The sequence below is a fragment of the Notechis scutatus genome, chromosome 4 (genome assembly GCF_049901735.1).
Source record: "Notechis scutatus isolate UNSWTSFEM ecotype Mainland chromosome 4, rNotScu1.2, whole genome shotgun sequence".
Taxonomy (NCBI): domain Eukaryota; kingdom Metazoa; phylum Chordata; class Lepidosauria; order Squamata; family Elapidae; genus Notechis; species Notechis scutatus.
Window position 1 is genome coordinate 82,292,550 of NC_142012.1, and position 18,078 is coordinate 82,310,627.

The 18,078-nt window shown below is 43.1% G+C and overlaps 1 protein-coding gene across 5 annotated transcripts in view; it reads left to right on the plus strand.

Annotated features, from left to right (window-relative positions):
- Positions 1-18,078, plus strand: part of TSPAN14 (tetraspanin 14) — a 51,135-nt gene that overhangs the window by 15,165 nt on the left and 17,892 nt on the right. For 2 of the 5 annotated variants that reach the window (XM_087963958.1, XM_087963960.1), the window contains exon 2: positions 14,490-14,587. The exons of 1 other annotated variant lie outside the window; for it this stretch is intronic. In XM_087963958.1, coding sequence (XP_087820084.1) covers positions 14,507-14,587 — 81 coding nt within the window. In that variant the 5' untranslated portion in view covers positions 14,490-14,506. Of the gene's footprint in view, positions 1-10,208; positions 10,426-13,504; positions 13,560-14,489; positions 14,588-18,078 lie in introns of those variants that run through there. 2 more of the 5 variants (XM_087963959.1, XM_087963961.1) reach the window with 2 other exon arrangements.

The following is an 18,078-nucleotide window of genomic DNA, read 5'->3' on the forward strand; positions in this document are numbered from 1 at the left end:
CTGCTGCCAACCATGGGTAAATTCCTGATTCCCTCCGGTTCGTGGGTACATTTTGATCCTGTACCAGAGAGAAGGATTTATTTAAAAAGTACACAAAGCCATGGCAAGGGAGACATTTGGAGATCAGGGGTGTGTTGCTGCAGTTGCCTGAAGTTCTTCTTTTGGCAAGTTACAGTTCATTGAGCACCCTTTTTTACTCACTGGCTGGAAAAAAAAAAAAAAGACGATGTGGTTTGAAGGTGGTGAAGAGGCAAAACCACATTGCGTTCTTTTCAAGCGGGCTCAAGCCAGCAAATATTGAACAGGAAAACAGCAGCTCAGAGAGAAGGAAATGGCCCAGCCCTTCTATATGAAAAGAGTCGTGTGCACCTTCGCCCTGCCTGCATTCCTTACAGCCTAAACCAGGGGCGTCAAACTGGATTTCTTCCAAGGCTGGATCAGCATTGTAGTTCTGCTTGGGTGGGTGGATGGATGGGGAGACAGGACATTTCCTGCAGCGCCCCGCTGGCCGAAATGGGGCATGGGGGGGGGGACTCACATGCACCCCCTTGCACTCCGTTTTTGTCCTGGACAGCCTCCTGCAGCACCCTGATGGCTGAACCGTGCCCTGCTTTTCCAGAGGCACCGTGGGCTGATCTTTTGCTATTTCCAGTCCGGCCCCGTGGGCCAGATTGAAGCATCCAATGGGCCAGATCTGGCTCATGGGCCTTGAGTTGACACCCCCCCCCAATCCTAAATCGATAGACCAGTCATCACAAAGATAGGTTTCCAAAAAGCAGCTGGACCTTTTTTGTTTTGTTTGTTTGTTTTCCCCCTTGAAAACATTTCGCTTCTCATCCGAGAAGCTGCTGCTTCCCTTCTGAAGAAGCCTCTTGGACAAGAATGTTGAGACTCTGGAAAGAGTGCAGAGAAGAGCAACCAAGAGGATTAGAGGACTGGAGGCTAAAGCATATGAAGAACAGGTTGCAGGAACCAGGCATAGCTAATCTAGGGAAGAGAAGGACTAAGGGAGACATGATAGCAACCTTCCAATGTTTGAGGGGCTGCTACAGAGAGGAGGAGGGGGTCAAGCTGTTCTCCAGAGTACCTGAAAGGCAGGACAAGAAGCAATGGGTGGAAACTAATCAAGGAAAGAAGCAACTTAGAACTAAGGAGGAATTTCCTGACTATTAGAGCAATTAATCAGAGGAACAGCTTCCCTCCAGAAGTTGTGGGTGCTCCATTACTGGAGGTTTTAAAGAAGAGATTGGACAGTCATTTGTCTGAAGTGGTGTAGGGTTTCCTGCCTAGGCAGGGGGTTAGACTAGAAGACCTCCAAGGTCCCTTCCAACTCTGTTATTCTATTCCAGGGGCCTTCAAACATGTCAGCTTTAAGACTTGTGGACTTCAACTCCCAGAATTCCTCCTCCAGTCATGAGAGCTCAGGAATTCTGGGAGTTGAAATCCACAAGTCTTAAGCTTGCCAAGTTCTATGAGACCTTCTGCAGAAAAGATCAATTCCTTGTGTGTCCAACCACACTTGGCCAATGAAAGAATTCTATTTCTATTTCTATTTCTATTTCTGTTCTATTCTATTCTATTCTATTCTATTCTATTTCTATTCTATTCTATTCTATTCTATTCTATTCCATTCCATTCCATTCCATTCCATTCCATTCCATTCTATTTCTTCATTCCAATATCCTATCCTATCCTATCCTATCCTATCCTATCCTATCCTATCCTATCCTATCCTATTCTATTCTATGGAGCAAAACCTTTTCAAGGAAAAAAAATCCAAGAAAAGTCCAGTTGCCTTTGGGGAAAACACTGTTGGGACTACCATGACTTGAATGATGGAGAATCTCTGTAGAACAATAGCCCAGTATTTCCTTAACCTTGGCCTGCTTTGAAGATGGGTGGACTTCAATTCCCAGCAGGCTAGCTGGGGAATTCTGGGAGTTGAAGTCCACCCCATCTTCAAGCAGGCCAAGGTTTGATTGAGCGTTTTCGTGAAGATTTTGCTCACTGTTGGGACCGCTTCCACTCGTCGTGAAAAGCTGAGCTGCATCTGAAACCCTGCAACAGGAGAACCTAGAAGACAACTGTGAAAAAAACAACTTGCATATTATTGCCTAGAAAAATATGCAGATGGGCTATGAGGTTTCCCAAGGCTGACCTTGATCAGCTAAAACGCTTAGAGTCCTTGGGGGGAAAAATGCAGGAACTCAAGGCCCCAAATCACTGTTTATGTTTAAATGCTCTTTTTTGTTCTTTTTTTTAATCTCCCAAGGCCTCCTTCTCCTCCTCCTTACTTACAGATATAGGGCTTCTGATATGGAGGTGCAAAATAGGAATGCTGTATTCCTTGGAACGCTCTTATTTTCAAAACCTTGGTGGATGGAGTGTCCCTTTTGGGAAATCTGTTTTCCCAAAGAGCTTCTTGCCATCCCGTAAATTTGTGTCCACAGTGTAATGCACCATATCTGGATTTGGAAGCTGCACTTCTGAAGGTGACCACAGTTCTTGTCCAAAGGAGAAACAGAATGTCCTTAAAAGAGACGGTTTTATTTTGCTTGGAACTCTTTCCCAGCCCTTCAAGTTGTAAATCTGCTCCTAGGAGGAACACAAGAGGAAAAAAAAGGCAGAACTGCAAATCTTCAGCTTTATGGCTCCCAAAGCGCTTCCATGCATGCAACCTTGTTTAAAATATCTCTTTAAATCTAGACATGGATGCAACCAAACCCACTCCAGCGGAACCTTTCATTTCTCCCCGAATATTTTTTTTTTTTTTTGAAATATTGTCTCTGGCTTCCAGACCCTCCCTCCCTTCCTTTTTTAGATCAGTCCCAACTGTTTCCCACTGAGAATTCTTCTTACTTAAGCTGGGAATAGTGTCTCAGTGAGTAATTGTTTATTTTTTTAAAAAATACTTCTAAAACCTTTTTTTTAAAACACATGCTTCTCTTTTTGTCAGCTTTTTGTCTTATGAGAACCTTTGCATGACTTCAGCTGAGTGTTTTGACACAATTGCACATCTGACTTTCCAGATCTAGCTGTCTTCCTTGCTCAACTGCTCCATTGCAAAATATTTTCTTTTTTTTCAAAGAGAAGGAAACAGGAACAACCTGCTGGGTTTGATCTGATAGCAGCAGCTTCCATAATGTGTTATGTCTTTGCTCTTCAGAGTAGAGTAGAGTAGAGTAGAGTAGAGTAGAGTAGGGTAGGGTAGGGTAGGGTAGAGTAGAATAAAAAAATTAGGAATAGAATAGAATAAAAATTAGGAATAGAATAGAAGAGAGGAGAATGTAGAATAGAATAGAATAGAATAGAATAGAATAGAATAGAATAGAATAGAATAGAATAGAATAGAATAGAATAGAATAGAATAGAATAGAATAGAATAACATAAATACCATGCCACTTTGTGGCAACCCCAGATTCCCAATTATCAAATTATCAATGCTGGTGAAATTTGTTATTATTAAGGAACTCTGCAGATTTTCCCTAAGAGATACGAGCAGGTGGCGGCACCTTACACATCTCCATTTAATTGTACATTCTGCAAGCATAATGGATGCCTAAAAGAGCTGAAATGGATAATTTATTAAGAGGGGAAATTAATGAACTACCCTTAATTTGGTTTAAATTCACAACTTTTAATGTTCCTAATTGGTGTTCTTGCCAATGGCTTGAACCACAATTTAATTTCACACAGTTTCTAATGTGTTCAGAATGATTTAACTCTTCGTGTTTGAAAAACCCTCTGCGTGGGCACATCCATATATAATTACTAGGGAGGATTGCTAATTACGTTTATTTTACCATTGAATAATAATCCAGACTTATATTTTGCCCTGTTATTGTATTCCTTCCTGACGTGACCAATTAATTCTACGATGTCACCCATTTCTTTAACAAATTACAGCATAGAAAAAAAAAGTGATTTTTTTTTATTCCACTCGCTTCCTGGATGAAGAAAATACGAGTTTAATGGGGTTGCCAAAGCAGAATAATTGCAAGCTCTTGTTTTATGACTTCTGCCGAGCTGTTTGTGCTCACCATAACAGCTGTGGTTGCAAAAAAAGAAAAGAAAAGAAAGCAAGAGAGAAGAAAAAGCTCTTGTTCCAGGTCATCTTGCTGTCATTCCTTCTTGGGTCACCAACATATGTTACTCCTGTATTCCTAGCAGGAGCAAGTTACTTTACTATTGCAGTGTGGGTGGCCTCATGTTGAAGCTGATCCTACATCCCTTGGGGTTGGGGGGTTTCTAAGATATATATGTGGACCCACGTAGAAAAGAAAGTTGGCTTAAGCTTGCGATTCCATCTTGAATTGGCATCTTCTCCCCTGGGACGTCAGTGGGCAGACATCACCAGATCATTGTGAGATTCCTGAAACCCAAGAGATCCAAAGCCAAGGGAAGCTTCAAACTTGACAGCTTGAAGGCTTGTGGACTTCAACTCCCAGAATTCCTGAGCTAACATGACTGGAGGAGGAATTCTGGGAGTTGAAGTCCACAAGTCTTAAAGCCATCAAGTTTGAAGCCCCCTGTCCTAAGCTGTTTTGCTTGGGGCTACAGGAGGCTTCAGATGGGTCACAGAGAGTGAAAAGGAAGTTCACCGAGCAGAGGAAATTCGCTGATCAGACAAGATGCGAAGTGATCAGCAGAACAGGATGCGTGCTTGTCGACCAGATGTGGGCGCAAGGAATCAGGAATCAAGGTTGTTCCAAATGAGTATGGGTTGAATCCATGCTAACTCACTACAAGAATCTGAGCTGCTAATGGTCAAACCAAACTGGTGGTAGATAAGAGTCAACGGAAGGGGACACGGTGGTTCAGTGGCTAAGATGCTGAGCTTGTCTTGGCAGTTCAGCAGTTTGAATCCCTAGCACCGCATAATGGAGTGAGCTCCCGTTCTTTGTCCCAGCTTCCACCAACCTAGCAGTTCGAAAGCACGTAAAAAATGCAAGTCAAAAAATAGGGACCCCTTTGGTGGGAAAGTCACAGTGTTCTGTGTGCCTTCAGTGTTTAATCCTGCTGGCCACATGACCACGGATACATTTTCGGACAGCGCTGGCTCTTTGGCTTTGTAATGGAGATGAGCACCAGCGCCCTAGAGCCAGAAATGACTAGCACATTTGTGCAAGGGGAACCTTTATCTTTAAGAGTCAATGGAATTGAAGGTGGGCTGGGCTTAGATCTCTTGTGGGCACGCAGGGACTCGAGACTGATGATGCATTTCACTCTTCCCTCAGGCTCAGCCTGGTCACCTCTGACACCTGATTGGGCAGCGCAAAATATCACAACTCAGCAGTCATACTGTTTGGGAGGTTGTTCATTTGATATCCCAGTTCCCAACTGGCCAAGCTTGAGGCGAGAATACTCAACGTATACTCTAGAATTGTGAATTTGGGGGAGAATTTTTAGTCCAGTTAGAATTAAAGGGGTCCAGTTTTAGGGAAAATGTCATTGAAAAAGTAGAGAGTATCTCAGAACAGGGTGTTTTATTTTTAGTTGTTGTAGACCCTGCCTGCCAATTACGCACAGTTAAAAGAGTGCTGAGTGTGTGTGTTTCTCTCTCTCTCTCTGTGTGTATTCTAAATCAGTGAAATAAGGAAAAAATGTAAATGCCATTTGGAAATGTAGCCAGTTTTTTCTCTATTGGAAATCTGCCAGATATTTAATTTTTATTCTCAAGAGAGGATAACAGAATGATAGAATTTGAAGGGACCTTGGAGGTCTTCTAGTCCAGCCTGCTGCTCAAGTAGGAAACCCCATACCATTTCAGACAAGTGGCTGTCGAATCTCCTCTTAAAACCTCCTGTCTTGAAGCATCCACAACTTTTAGATGCTTCAATGCAAGTTGTTCCACTGGTTTATTGTGCATTCTGTTTATTAAATTCCTTCTTAGTTCCAGGTTGCTTCTCTCCTTGATCTGCCCTCAGGTGCTTTGGAGAATAGCTTGACTCCCTCTCATTTTTGGTGCAGCCCCTCAAATATTGGAAGACTGCTATCATGTCATCCACAGTGTCTTTTGTTTCTTCAAGCCAGAAGTGGAACTACCTTTCACTCCATGGTCCCACCTGCCTTCTCAATTGGAGGAAGTCACTTTATGCCATTCGTTGCCGAGAAAGTGAGGCCCGATTCTGTTTTGTCTTCTGGGCAGCTTCCTTTCTCATCGACACGATTTCATCATTCCACACGAATCGTGTCTGGTTCATTCCAAAGCTTTATTGTCAGAGTATAACCTGTGTACAATGAGATTGGCTGAGCCTCCCTTCGTGCACCCCCCCGGAACACAATACAACTCACAGTGGAAGACAGAAAATCCCTAACCCAGTGAATCCTACTAACAAACACACCATCCTATTGCACCATGTGAAGTTATTGCATGCAAGTCAATCGTACTATGTTGTTGTCAGGGTAGTTTCCATTCAGGAGTCTGACAGCCCACAGGTAGAAACTGTTCTGCAGCTTGTTGGTGCAACTGGCTATGTTTCTGTATCTCCTTCCCGATGGTAGAAGAATAAAGAAGGGCTGACCAGGGTATGAGTTGTCCCTGAGGATTTTCCTCACTCTTCTAAGGCAATGAGCCCTAGCGAGGTCATCTAGTGGTGTCAGGGGACAGCCCACAATGTTTTGTGCTATGCTCACCACCCTCTGTAATGTCCTTCTATCCGCGGCTGTCAAGCCAGCATGCCACACCGTATTGCAGTAAGTGGGGGGATGCTTTCTGTTACAGGAACCGGGCCTGGCTAGTCTAGTGAAGAGAAAAGAAGGACCAGGGGAGACATGATAGGAGTCTTCCAATATTGGAGGGGCTGCCACAGAGAGGAGGAGGGGGTCAAGCTATTTTCCAAGGCATCCGAAGGCCAGACAAGAAACAATGGATGAAAACTGATCAAGGAGAGATTCAACCTGGAAATAAGGAGAAACTTTCTGACAGTGAGAACAATCAACCCATGGAACAGAAGTTGCCTTTGGAAGTTGTGGGAGTTTCATCACTGGAGGCTTTGAAGAAGAGACTGGACTGCCATCTGTCAGAAATGGTGTAGGATCTCCTGCTTGGGCAGGAGGGGGTTGGAGTAGATGACCTACAAGGTCCCTTCCAACTCTGATTATCTTATTATGCTTTCTATTGTGGACCGGTAAAAGGAGGTCATCAGTTGTTCCATTCTGTTTTTTCTCTGGTTGCCCCTAAGCGGGTGTGTGTGTGTGTGTGTGTGTGTGTGTGTAAAACAGCCAGAGAAGGGAGAAGGGAGTCAGCGAGGAAACATGTGTAAGGGAGGGCGTGAAGATGGCCCCAATGGGACGTGATGCAATTTGGCTGAACTCAAAGAAAGTAGATTATCAGGAAACATAGCTAGGATGCAAACATCTGAAGAGGAAGAATGAAAATAAGATTTAGTGCTTGCATGATATATAACCACGTTGTGAAAGCACATTGACTTCCCGAGTGCTGGGAGTTGCCAGTTGCGTTTTATATCATTCTTTAGAAGCAGGACATCCGATCCTCGACTCACAACAGTTCATTCACTGACTGTTCCACATTACAACGGCACTGAAAGAAGATGACATACGACCGTTTTTCATGCTTACGACCATTGCCGCATTCCCATGTGATCAAAATTCAAACACTGACTCATATTTATGATGGTTGTAGCATCCTGAGGGGTCACTTTTGTGACCTTCTTGACAAGCCGAGTCAAACGGGGAAGCCAGATTCACTGAACAGTCACATTCCTCACAGTAACAACTGCAGCGATTTCACTTAACAGTGGCAAGAAAAGTTGTAAAATGGGGCCAAACTCATGGAACAAGTGTCTCACCTGGCAACAGACATTTGGGGCTAAATTGTCATCTTGGTGAAGGATGATTTGTGCTTTAAGATCCAGGAGATCTTGCCAGCTGGCAGTTTGGGAGTTGGGATGTGTGCGCACAAAAATAGGCCTTTTGCTTCTTTCCTGTTTTGAAAATAACTGCAGTCTAGGCCTTTATAAGGGGACACAGTGGCTCAGTGGCTAAGATGCTGAGCTTGTCAATCAGAAAGGTCGGCAGTTCAATGGTTCGAATCTCTAGCGCCGCACAATGGAGTGAGCTACCATCACTTGTCCCAGCTTCTGCCAACCTAGCAGTTTGAAAGCATATAAAAATGCAAGTAGAAGAATAGGGACCACTTTGGTGGGAAGGTCACAGCGCTTCGAAGGCATTTAGTCATGCCAGCTACATGACCATGGAGACATCTTCGGACAACGCTGGCTCTTCAGCTTAGAAATGGAGATAAGCACTGCCCCCCTGGAGCCGGAAACGACTAGCACGGATGTGCCAGGGGAAACTTCACTTTTAGGCCTTTATAAATCAAGGAGGAAATGGTTCCTTCAACACTTGGGTGTGATCAGAAGTTGAGTGGGAGAACTTGGCTGCTATGCCATTCCTTCCTCAGCCTTAGCTTGGGGTCCTGAAGGACTGAGTGATGTTGTACAGATTCTTCTGAAATGTTCAAAAGGCCATTGTGTCCCCAAAAGACTATAGTTTCTCTCCCCTTGACCTTTATCTCCCCTTGAATGGCTTCATTGATGGCTAAGCTTTGGATAATGTTTCCCTAAATATTTAGGTGGGAGTTATTCTTTTTTTTTCTGACGTGCTTAAATGGCTGATTTGGCTCTCAGTGGCACTCCAGAATGGAATTTGTATTTTGGGTGTGTGTGTGTGTGTGTGTGTGTCTTAGGGAAAGTTTGATTTCCTTTCTATAGCTGCCCATCTCAACAAAAGACTTCAGGAGACTCAAAATTCAAAGCTCACAATACAACTAACATTTTAAAAACATTTTAAAACAATGAAAAACAGGCAATATGCACCAAAGACAAGTTCCCTGTGTGTCCAATGGCACTTGGCCAATAAAGAATATTCCTATTCTATTCTATTCTGTTCTATGTTCTAGTGTATTTCTATTCTATTATATATTCTGTTCTATTCTGTTCTATTTTGTTCTATATTCTATTCTGTTTTATAAAGCATCAAAACAGTAAAAAACAACAGCATTAAAACTCCTAGTTACAAGAGTCTAGAATGGACACTTTAGTCATAGTCTTGCAAGTTTATACTCCGTGTCTTAAGGCAGGGCCCCCCAATTCCCCGGTCCGTGGACTGGCCTGGGGCCATGACTTACCCCAACCGGGCCACACAAACAAGTGAAGCCCCACCCATGGGATGCAGGCAGCATGTGAAAGCACACACGCACCCCTTCGGTCCACATAAAAACCTCTGTCCACGGAACCGGTTCCTGGTGCCCCAAAAGATTGGGGGCCACTGTCCTTAGGGATTGGATTCCAACATGCTATATACTCCACACACATCCTTTCCCTCTCCTCTTTGGAGGGGATCCTATGAGCTTTTAAAAAGGATTTATAGTTTGCTCTTGAGGCTAAGACCGATTCCCACAAATTAAAATAATGTCCAAGAGAAGAAGAAGAAAAACATGATTTAGAGATGAGTCACAAAAGGGTCCAGAAACGCAGAGTTGTAGCCTTCAACTTCAAGCACAATCAAGCCCATCATCTCTGTTGCTAACTCAAGACCGTTGTTCAGTGGGTGTTGCTCCGTTTTGTGACCTTTCTTGCCACAGTGAAGTGTTAAGTGAATCACCGCAGTTGTTATGTGAGTCATATGGTTGTGGAGATCTTCTCCATTGACTTTGCTCGTCGGAACGTCATAAGAGTTGGTCGCATGACCCCGGGATGCTACAACTACCCTGTTTCTCCAACAATATGGCCTCCCCCAAGAGGAAGTCCCAGCATGTTTTATAGGCATGAAATGAAATTAAGCCCTCCCCCCAAATTAAGGCCTATATTAAAACATGTGAAATGAGGGGGGATGGTGGGGGGGCTTGCCGTTAGGAGGTACTTTTGTTGCACACCCGGATATGGTGCTGCCTGCGTTGACCCCAATATGAAGTGCCCCACCAATGCCGAGGTCAACATCCAAGCCATCGCTGCCCGGCCACCCTAAGATGCAAGGGGGGGGGAATTAAGTCACCCCCGAAAAGATGGCCTAGCCATTTTTTCGGGGCTCAAAAAAAATAAGACCCGGCTTTATTATATGAGAAACACGGTAGTTGCCATGCAACTGAATTTTGATCATGTGATAAGTCAATAAGTCAAGGACTAACTAAAGAATTAGAAGGTCCTTTCTCACTTGTGAGGTGGTTGTTTTTTTTAAAGTTTCTGATAGGAAACAAATTCCCAGCTAAATTAGTTTGACCAAGGACAGCCATTTGAGAGAAACATCAAAGGGACTGTATCTCTCTGTGTGTTTACATTCCCTGGTCATCTGTCGCCACTGATGGAATCCTGGCCACGACAGCCATTTTCTTGGCACCTAACTGTCAGCTGTTTACTCAGTGGCTGGTGACAGTTGTCAGGAAGGGAAGCTCAGACGCGACTGTGAGTTGACTATCCTCAATTCTACTCCCTCTTTATACAGACTTCCTCCTCCTCCTCCTCCTCCTCCTCCTCCTCCTCCTCCTCCTCCTCCTCCTCCTCCTCCTCCTCCTCATCTTATTCATCTCTTCCTCCTTCCCTTCCCCTTCTCCTTCCCCCTCCTCCTCCTCTTCTTTTTCATCTTCTTCATCTTCATCTCCTCCTCCTCCTTCCCTTCTCCTCCTCCTCCTCCTCCTCCTCCTCCTCTTCTTCTTCTCCTTCTCTTCTTCTTCTCCTTCTTTTCTTCTTTTCCTTCTTCTTCATCTTTGTCTTCATCATCTTCTCTTCCTCCTCCTCCCCTTCACCTTCTCCTTCTCTTCCTGGTAGCAGTTGGTTTCTACATCTGCTAGGAAGGAAGCGGGGCAAGGTGCTTACTCTCCGTTTTTTCTAGATCTTCTTCTTAGCGTATTCAGGGTCCGCCTTGCCCTTTTTCTAAAGTTGTAACTTCCAACCATCACTATTTGTTTAGTGACTGTTGGAAGTTAACAATGGCACTGGGGGGAAAAAAGTGACTTATGATCTTGCACTTATGACAGACAAAGCATCTCTAGGATCATGTGATCAAAATCTGTGCGCTTGGCAATTGGCACATGTCGATGATGGTTGCAACATCCTGGGGTCATGTGATCACCATTTGCAACTTTCCCAGACAATTGTCGACAGATAAGAAAGATAACTGTAGGATACTAGCTCCTTGGAAAAGTCTCCAATGCTGAGAAAGGTAAAAGTAAGAAAGAAGATGATGTGTAGGAGATGACCAAGCTGAGCCTGAAGGAGGGGCCAAGCATCTCATTAGTTTTGAGTTCCTTTGTGCCCGCAAGAGATCTAAGTCCAGCCCACCTTGAATTCAGTTGACTCTTATCTACCCCCAATTTGCTTTGACTGTTAGTGGTTCAGATTCTTGTAGGGAATGTTTGCATGCAACAAACTTGCATTCATTTGAACCATCTTGGCTCCTAATTTCCTGCTCTTGATCCAGTGGTGGTATTCAGCTGGTTCACACCAGTTCAAGCGAACCGGTAGCAACGATTTGGCATGGGTTGCCAAACCGGTAGTAACTTCTGGCTGGGCCATGCCAACCCGGTCACCAGATGCTCGCTCACCCTGCCCACCTGACACTTACCCAGCCCAGTCACTCCTTAAGGTATTTCTTTTCTTCCTCCCTCCTGACAATCAGCTGTTCCTATGATCAGCTGTGCTGGGATTCCCCTCGTTTACTTACTGCTTCACCAAGGAGGTTTCCCTAAGGCCCAGAAGGCAAAAATTGGGGGGGTGGGGGCGCAGCCCTCCCTGCTCCATTTTTTTTCCTTCCTGGGCCCCGGGAAGCTTCCTGGGAGCAAAAATGCCCCATCGGAGGCTTGTCTGAGACCCAGAAGGCCCCAAAATGGGGGGTGCTGCAAAAAAAAAGCCATGCCCACCCAGTCACATGGCTACGCCCACCTAGCCAGGCCCACAGAACTGATAGTAAAAAAAAAATTAAATCCCACCACTGGTTTGATCTTAATTAACTATGTGCCCCTCCAATAACATCACCACTCAATGTGATTCAGCACGTAAAATAAAAACGCACAGGAATTCAGGCAGGAAATATGGTGAACTTTAAAAGCAAGGAAGCCATAAAAAAACCCTGATCTTTCAACCATGGCTGGAAGCCCTTGTATTGCAGACAATTTATTTATTAACTTCCCACAGCTGTGTGTGCCACTAGGAGATAAGCGAGCAGAAATGTTTGCAAGGTGAGCCAATCAACTGGGCTACCATTTTAGTTCGTTACTAGATAACTGGTGACCTCTTGAGTCATCCTTTCAGAGATATTTCTTTATCAGAGTCTTCAATGCCTTCTCTCGAAAAGCTGGAGTACATTCAGGGGTGTTGCTGCCTCAAAAATGCTGAGGTGGAACTACCAAACATCACCACATAGAACATTTTAGAACATTTTGTCCATCATGATATGTTTGTTGTGAAATGTTGAGTAACATTTGCCACATTTCAATTCCACGCGTCCAAATTTTGAGGCCATTCTTTAAGTTGACCCAGTTGAAAGTTCAAAATATTTTGCCTAATGATGCATAGTTATGCCTACAAAGGTTCCAGGAATCAGTTTAAATAGTATGTAGGTATTTTTTGAGAAAAGCTATTGGCTTGTTCTCCTTTCCATCTGGAATTGGGCAAGAGAAACCAAGGCAGATGCGGTTGCAAGTAGGGGAAACGATAACAGCTGAAGTTGGATAATATTGCCCATAATTCTTAATTATCAGAAACATTTGCAATCTCAGTCTTTAGTTTCCTTACATTCTGGAGGAAGAAACCCCGTTGAAGACTGCATTAACTCTGACCTTACAGTCATGTTTGCTTGCCAGTATTTGTTACCTTGGGACAGATAACAGCAAAATTGTTTTAATCTATACTGCTGTTAACCAAAGCCATGTCTTTATTCCAAAAGATTTATTCTTTATTTTATTTAATGTTTTTGTTTCATCTTGGCAAAAGAGGAAAAAGTACATGACGTTGGGTTTTGTGCAATAAATTTCAATTAGGGTAGTGAATAATTACGGTTATTTAAAAAAAGAGCGTAACAGCTGGTGTTGTCCGAGTCATGTTTATTCCTAGGTTTCTGTTTCACCACTTCAGCTTTTCTTTTCTTTTCTTTTCTTTTCTTTTCTTTTCTTTTCTTTTCTTTTCTTTTCTTTTCTTTTCTTTTCTTTTCTTTCTAACATCTTCATATAGAAGGATATAGGTTCTCCCGTCCACCCAAAAATGTAGAACGAAGGCAAAAAGGTCTCTGGTGCACCATTCAAACTTCATATATAAATTTGACCCCTTGGAATTTGCTTTCGACTGCAGTGCTCTAAAGATTTCTTTGGGGCACATGCGACTAATTTGAACCTTTTTGGATAGCTACATAAAACATCCTTTTATGGCTCCCTAAACCTTAATCTGGGATAGAGTCAAGTACACTGGATGTATCTGAGCATTTACTAACCAGCTGCCCTTTCTGACACCTACCTGAAGTTCACAAGAGATATTTTTTCTTCACACCTAGGGAAGAAATATCTGCTGCTACCTCGGATTGAACTCTCAACCTTCCGAGTGGGGAGGTGAGCATTTTCACCACTAGGCCACTGCACTGCTCTTATTTGGATAGCTGTCAAGGTTCCAAGTAATATGTCCCCAGAATAAAAATCAAAGGCGTCCATTTTTCATCAAAGTCTGTTTATTAGAAGCATATAAAATTAGCAAGGTCTTGGTGTGACTCCAACTCTGACCAGAGCCCAAAATTACACCCAGTAAAAGCAAAAGTTTGAAACTTCCCCCCAGAGTCACATTCTCCAATCAGCACACCGTCCATCAGTCCAATGACTCCCAAGCTTCATCTTCCACCAGCTTCAGGCACCTTCTCAGTTCCCATGGGAAGGAATGCCAACTAGTTACAACATCCCCCCTTATCTCTACAACCCCCCTTTCCTGCTGCTAGAAGGTGATGAGCCTGAAGCACCCTTAAACCCCTTTGCAGGAACCCCAAAGAAAGTTAAGAAGAATAGACAAAGGCTACAATAAAACATAAGGGTAACTCAGTGGCTAAGACGTCGAGTTTGTCGGTCAGAAAAGTCGGCAGTTCAGTGGTTCGAATCCCTAGTGCCGCGTCACGGAGTGAACTCCCGTTATTTGTCCCAGCTTCTGCCAACCTAGCAGTTCGAAAGCACATAAAAAATGCAAATAGAAAAATAGAGACCTCTTTGGTAGGAAAGCAACAGGGTTACGTGTGCCTTCGAAGGCGTTTAGTCATGCCGGCCACATGACCACAGAGATGTCTTTGGACAGCGCTGGCTCTTCGGCTTTGTAACAGAGATGAGCACCACCCCCTAGAGCCGGAAATGACTAGCACACATGTGTAAGGGGAACCTTTACCTTTACAATAACACATGGCTACACATATGTCAGCTTCACAGTCAACAGTAGCTACATTAGCTGAATCCAATGACTTCTGTCTTGCTAACCAGCAATTCTCTTGCCCTGCTTCTGCACAGCTGCTGCCCTCTAAAAGATGCACTATTACCGGTATCCTTCTGCTGAAATCAGCTGTTGGTATAAATATCTCCTCTTCAGCTACAACATCATCTTCTGGGTAAGTCCCTACTTTGTCTGTCTGTCCGCGTTTGTGTGTGTGTGTTTCACCTTGGCCACTGAGAAAGTAAAGACTCACCTAACCTGAGCTTGCCTCCTTATGATTTCATGGAGATGTTGTTTTCATTTTATCAGCCATGGTTGGCCTTGCCTTCTTGCGAGATCATCCGCAGGAAGTTCTGAATTCCAATAAGCTTCTTGGAATGAGAAGCGAAATGTTTTCAAGGCAAAAAACAAAACCTCTCAATCTGACTTCCAGCCCTGGGATTTCCTAGCTGGTGCTTTATCCAAGTATGAACCATCTCTGGCTTTCCTTTACTTCTTGGACCAGAGATGGTCAACCATCTGAAGTCCCTACTCAGATGCTTCATCATTACAATGTATGATTTCCAGTATATTTTGGTCCTGGGTGTTATTATTTTTATAGCTTGTTCCTAGTAAACAAATGTGAATAGGATCTTGTGCTCTGTTTTTATAGCAAGGAATTTGAATCTTATTGTGGCATGTTAAACAATAACAACTTTTTAAAGTCGAATTTGACTCCAAGTGATTCATACTCCTGGTATTTTTTTTTTTAAATCCAGTCTTGCTTACAACTCTGGTATTTCCATGTACTAAGCAGAGCTGACTCCACTTAGCTTTTTTGAAATCATCTGAGGTTGGTCAACTGTGTTACTATGGTTCCGTGATAAATACCTGAACTTGCAAGAACATTGTTCTGAAATCATATTATTATTGCCCTCATTATTCTGTGGACATGGAAAAAGATGCACTCAACCAAGAAATAACTCTTGCCATGGTCCTAGCTAGTGGTTGTCTTCATGAATACAAATGCTTTACGGATTGCATTGAATTTTTCTTCTTTTTTAAGGTGGTTGCAGAAATATATAATCTTTGGTGACAACTCTCTTGGGTCCATCAAAATAATTTACTGAGATGCAGTTAAGAAGATAATGGTGTTTCGGAGATGTTAGTCATAGATTCTAATTAATAATGTTCTGTCCTCACTACACATTAATCTGTGTGCAGCTCAACATACAGCCAAACTCACCTATCCTCCAATAAAACAGACTGTGTGCATAGATCTGAATGCTTTATTGAAAGAACAGGATATGGTGAAACTGAGGAAAATAGGGATACATACAGTGAGAACCAAATACAAGATAGACAGTATTGAGTTACTGCTGAACATAACAATTAATAAATATAAGCAATTTAAATCTCACCAGCGATGTTTTGTGTGTGGGATGTGGGTTTGTCCTTGGATGACCATATGCCACAGATTAGGATCCTCCCTGGGATCCTTGTAGCTCCCACTATGATAGTTCATCATGTCAAGCCCAGGAAATCAGGAGTCGGGCAGTTCAGATGAATATATAGGTTGATTGCTAACTTAAGCTCTGTATAAGAATCTGAATTACTAATGCTCAAAGCAAATAGATGGTAGACAAGAGTCCATGGAATTCAAAGTGGGCTGGACTTAGATCTCTTGTGTACATGAAGAGATTCAAGACTGATTATGCATTTGACCCCTCCCTCAGGCTAAGTCTAGTCATTTCCTACATATGATCTTTCTTACTTTTACCTTTCTCAGCATTGGAGGCTTTTCCAAAAAGCTAGAATCCACATAATGTATCCAAAATATATTGTTAAAACCATACCTCTAAAGGAATTTTGCTCTACTGTTTCTATATATATATGCAGTGCACCAACTGAAGGATGGATCTTGTTCCCTTGGTACTTTACAAGGCTTGTCCAACTCCTAAGCAGAAAGCACAAGTTGCGGCCATTAGATTTGGATCCCATCCCTTCATCCACCTCTTTGAGCAATTCCAGCTTGCTTCCACTTTTATGAGCATGCCGATCTACAGTTACTTCCTGCCTCCCAAGTGCAGCAGTCTAGCCTATATGAACAGCTACTTGATTTCCGTAGAGAGAGTTCAAAGGTTTATGGCATTGTTCTTTGTTCTTTGATTTTCAGAAGGATACAGTTTAGTCTTTGTCTGTGCAATAAGAGACACTTCAGATCTGGTGTTTCAGACTCAGCTGAAGTCTCTTCTGTGTGTGTCATCCATAGCACTGAGGACACCAGAATGGGACCACTCGCCACAGCCAACTCATCGCAGGCCAACTCATCGTGGGCCAACTGGCCATGGTGTAATTTCACAATTCATTTATTTAAAATAAATAAAATAATAATTTAATTTCTGTCCCTTCCTTTTGCATCCTTTCTTGAATGATTCTACTCCACAATTTCTTTGATATTAGTGCAACTCTTGTCCTGCAGCAAGTTGTTCTGCTGTGGCAAGTTCTCTCGCAGTGAGTTGGCTGCAGCAAGTTGACCATTGTGAGTTGGCCATGGCAAATTGTCATAGACCCCTGAGACACAGCTTCTGAAGGAAAGCCACACAAGTCACAGTTTTGTGTTTGAAGAAGAAGGAAGGAGCTGTTAAAAGCAGAAGTTTTGGGGTGGGCAGGTGCTAAGAGGAAATAATTGAATAATAAATACCCAGCCATTGAATGGTGGGAATGTTTCTTTCTTTGTTTGCAATATTTATAAATACTCCAATTGAATGAGACTTGGTGGCATGCCATAACTTGATTGGTTGGTTGGTTGGTTGGTTGTGCTCTTATCGTGTCAGATCATTCGTGGTGATCACACAGATGGATCTTCTCCAGGATGATCTGTTCTGGACCTGGCCCTTCAAGTGTTCCAAAGGTGTACCTATCAACTTCTGTAATGGAGTCCATCCATCTTGCTGCTGGTCATCATCATCACCTCTTTCCTTCCATCTTTCCCAGTATTACAGACTTCTCAAGAAAGTTAGATCTCCCCCATAATATGCCGTAAAGATGTTATTTGGAGCTCTGCCATTGGTGTACAGGAAATCCCTTCCACATTGTTCTAAGAATCCTGCATGGATGGGTTTATGAATCCACCACAAGTCAAACTCAGCTCAAAGAATCTTCGTTATGTTGGGACAAGAATTAGAATTAAGATTATGGCCTTAAGCAACCACCTAGTCCCATTTTCTCTATGATGACCTGTTCCTAACTCCATCTTTCAGGTCTTCCAATGATGCACACATTGCTACTGTAACCAAGTCTATCCATCTTGTTGGGCTCATCCTCTTCTTCTCTTGCCTAATCCTGGGAATAAGAGAAAGGGGAGGCATGGAAAGGAGAGAAGTATTTGGTGAAAAGGTTTCTGGGTAACGCAGCGCGTGTCAACAAATCTGTTTGCTGACCTATTGTCATTTCAGTGCAGCTGTGAAAACGTTTGTCACTGTTAGGAAAATTCAGTTCAGTTCCTAGTGAAGGTGGATGCCACAGTAGCTGTCTAAATCATTTAAATAATCTCTGTTTTGTGAAGCATTTTTAAGTCTTGGTTTAGGTGCAACCTCAGATGTAAAAATTGGGTGATCAATTATTGCAGCAGATGTTTGTGGCTTATTAGGGAGCAATTGCTGAATGATTAAAAAAAAGTCTCTT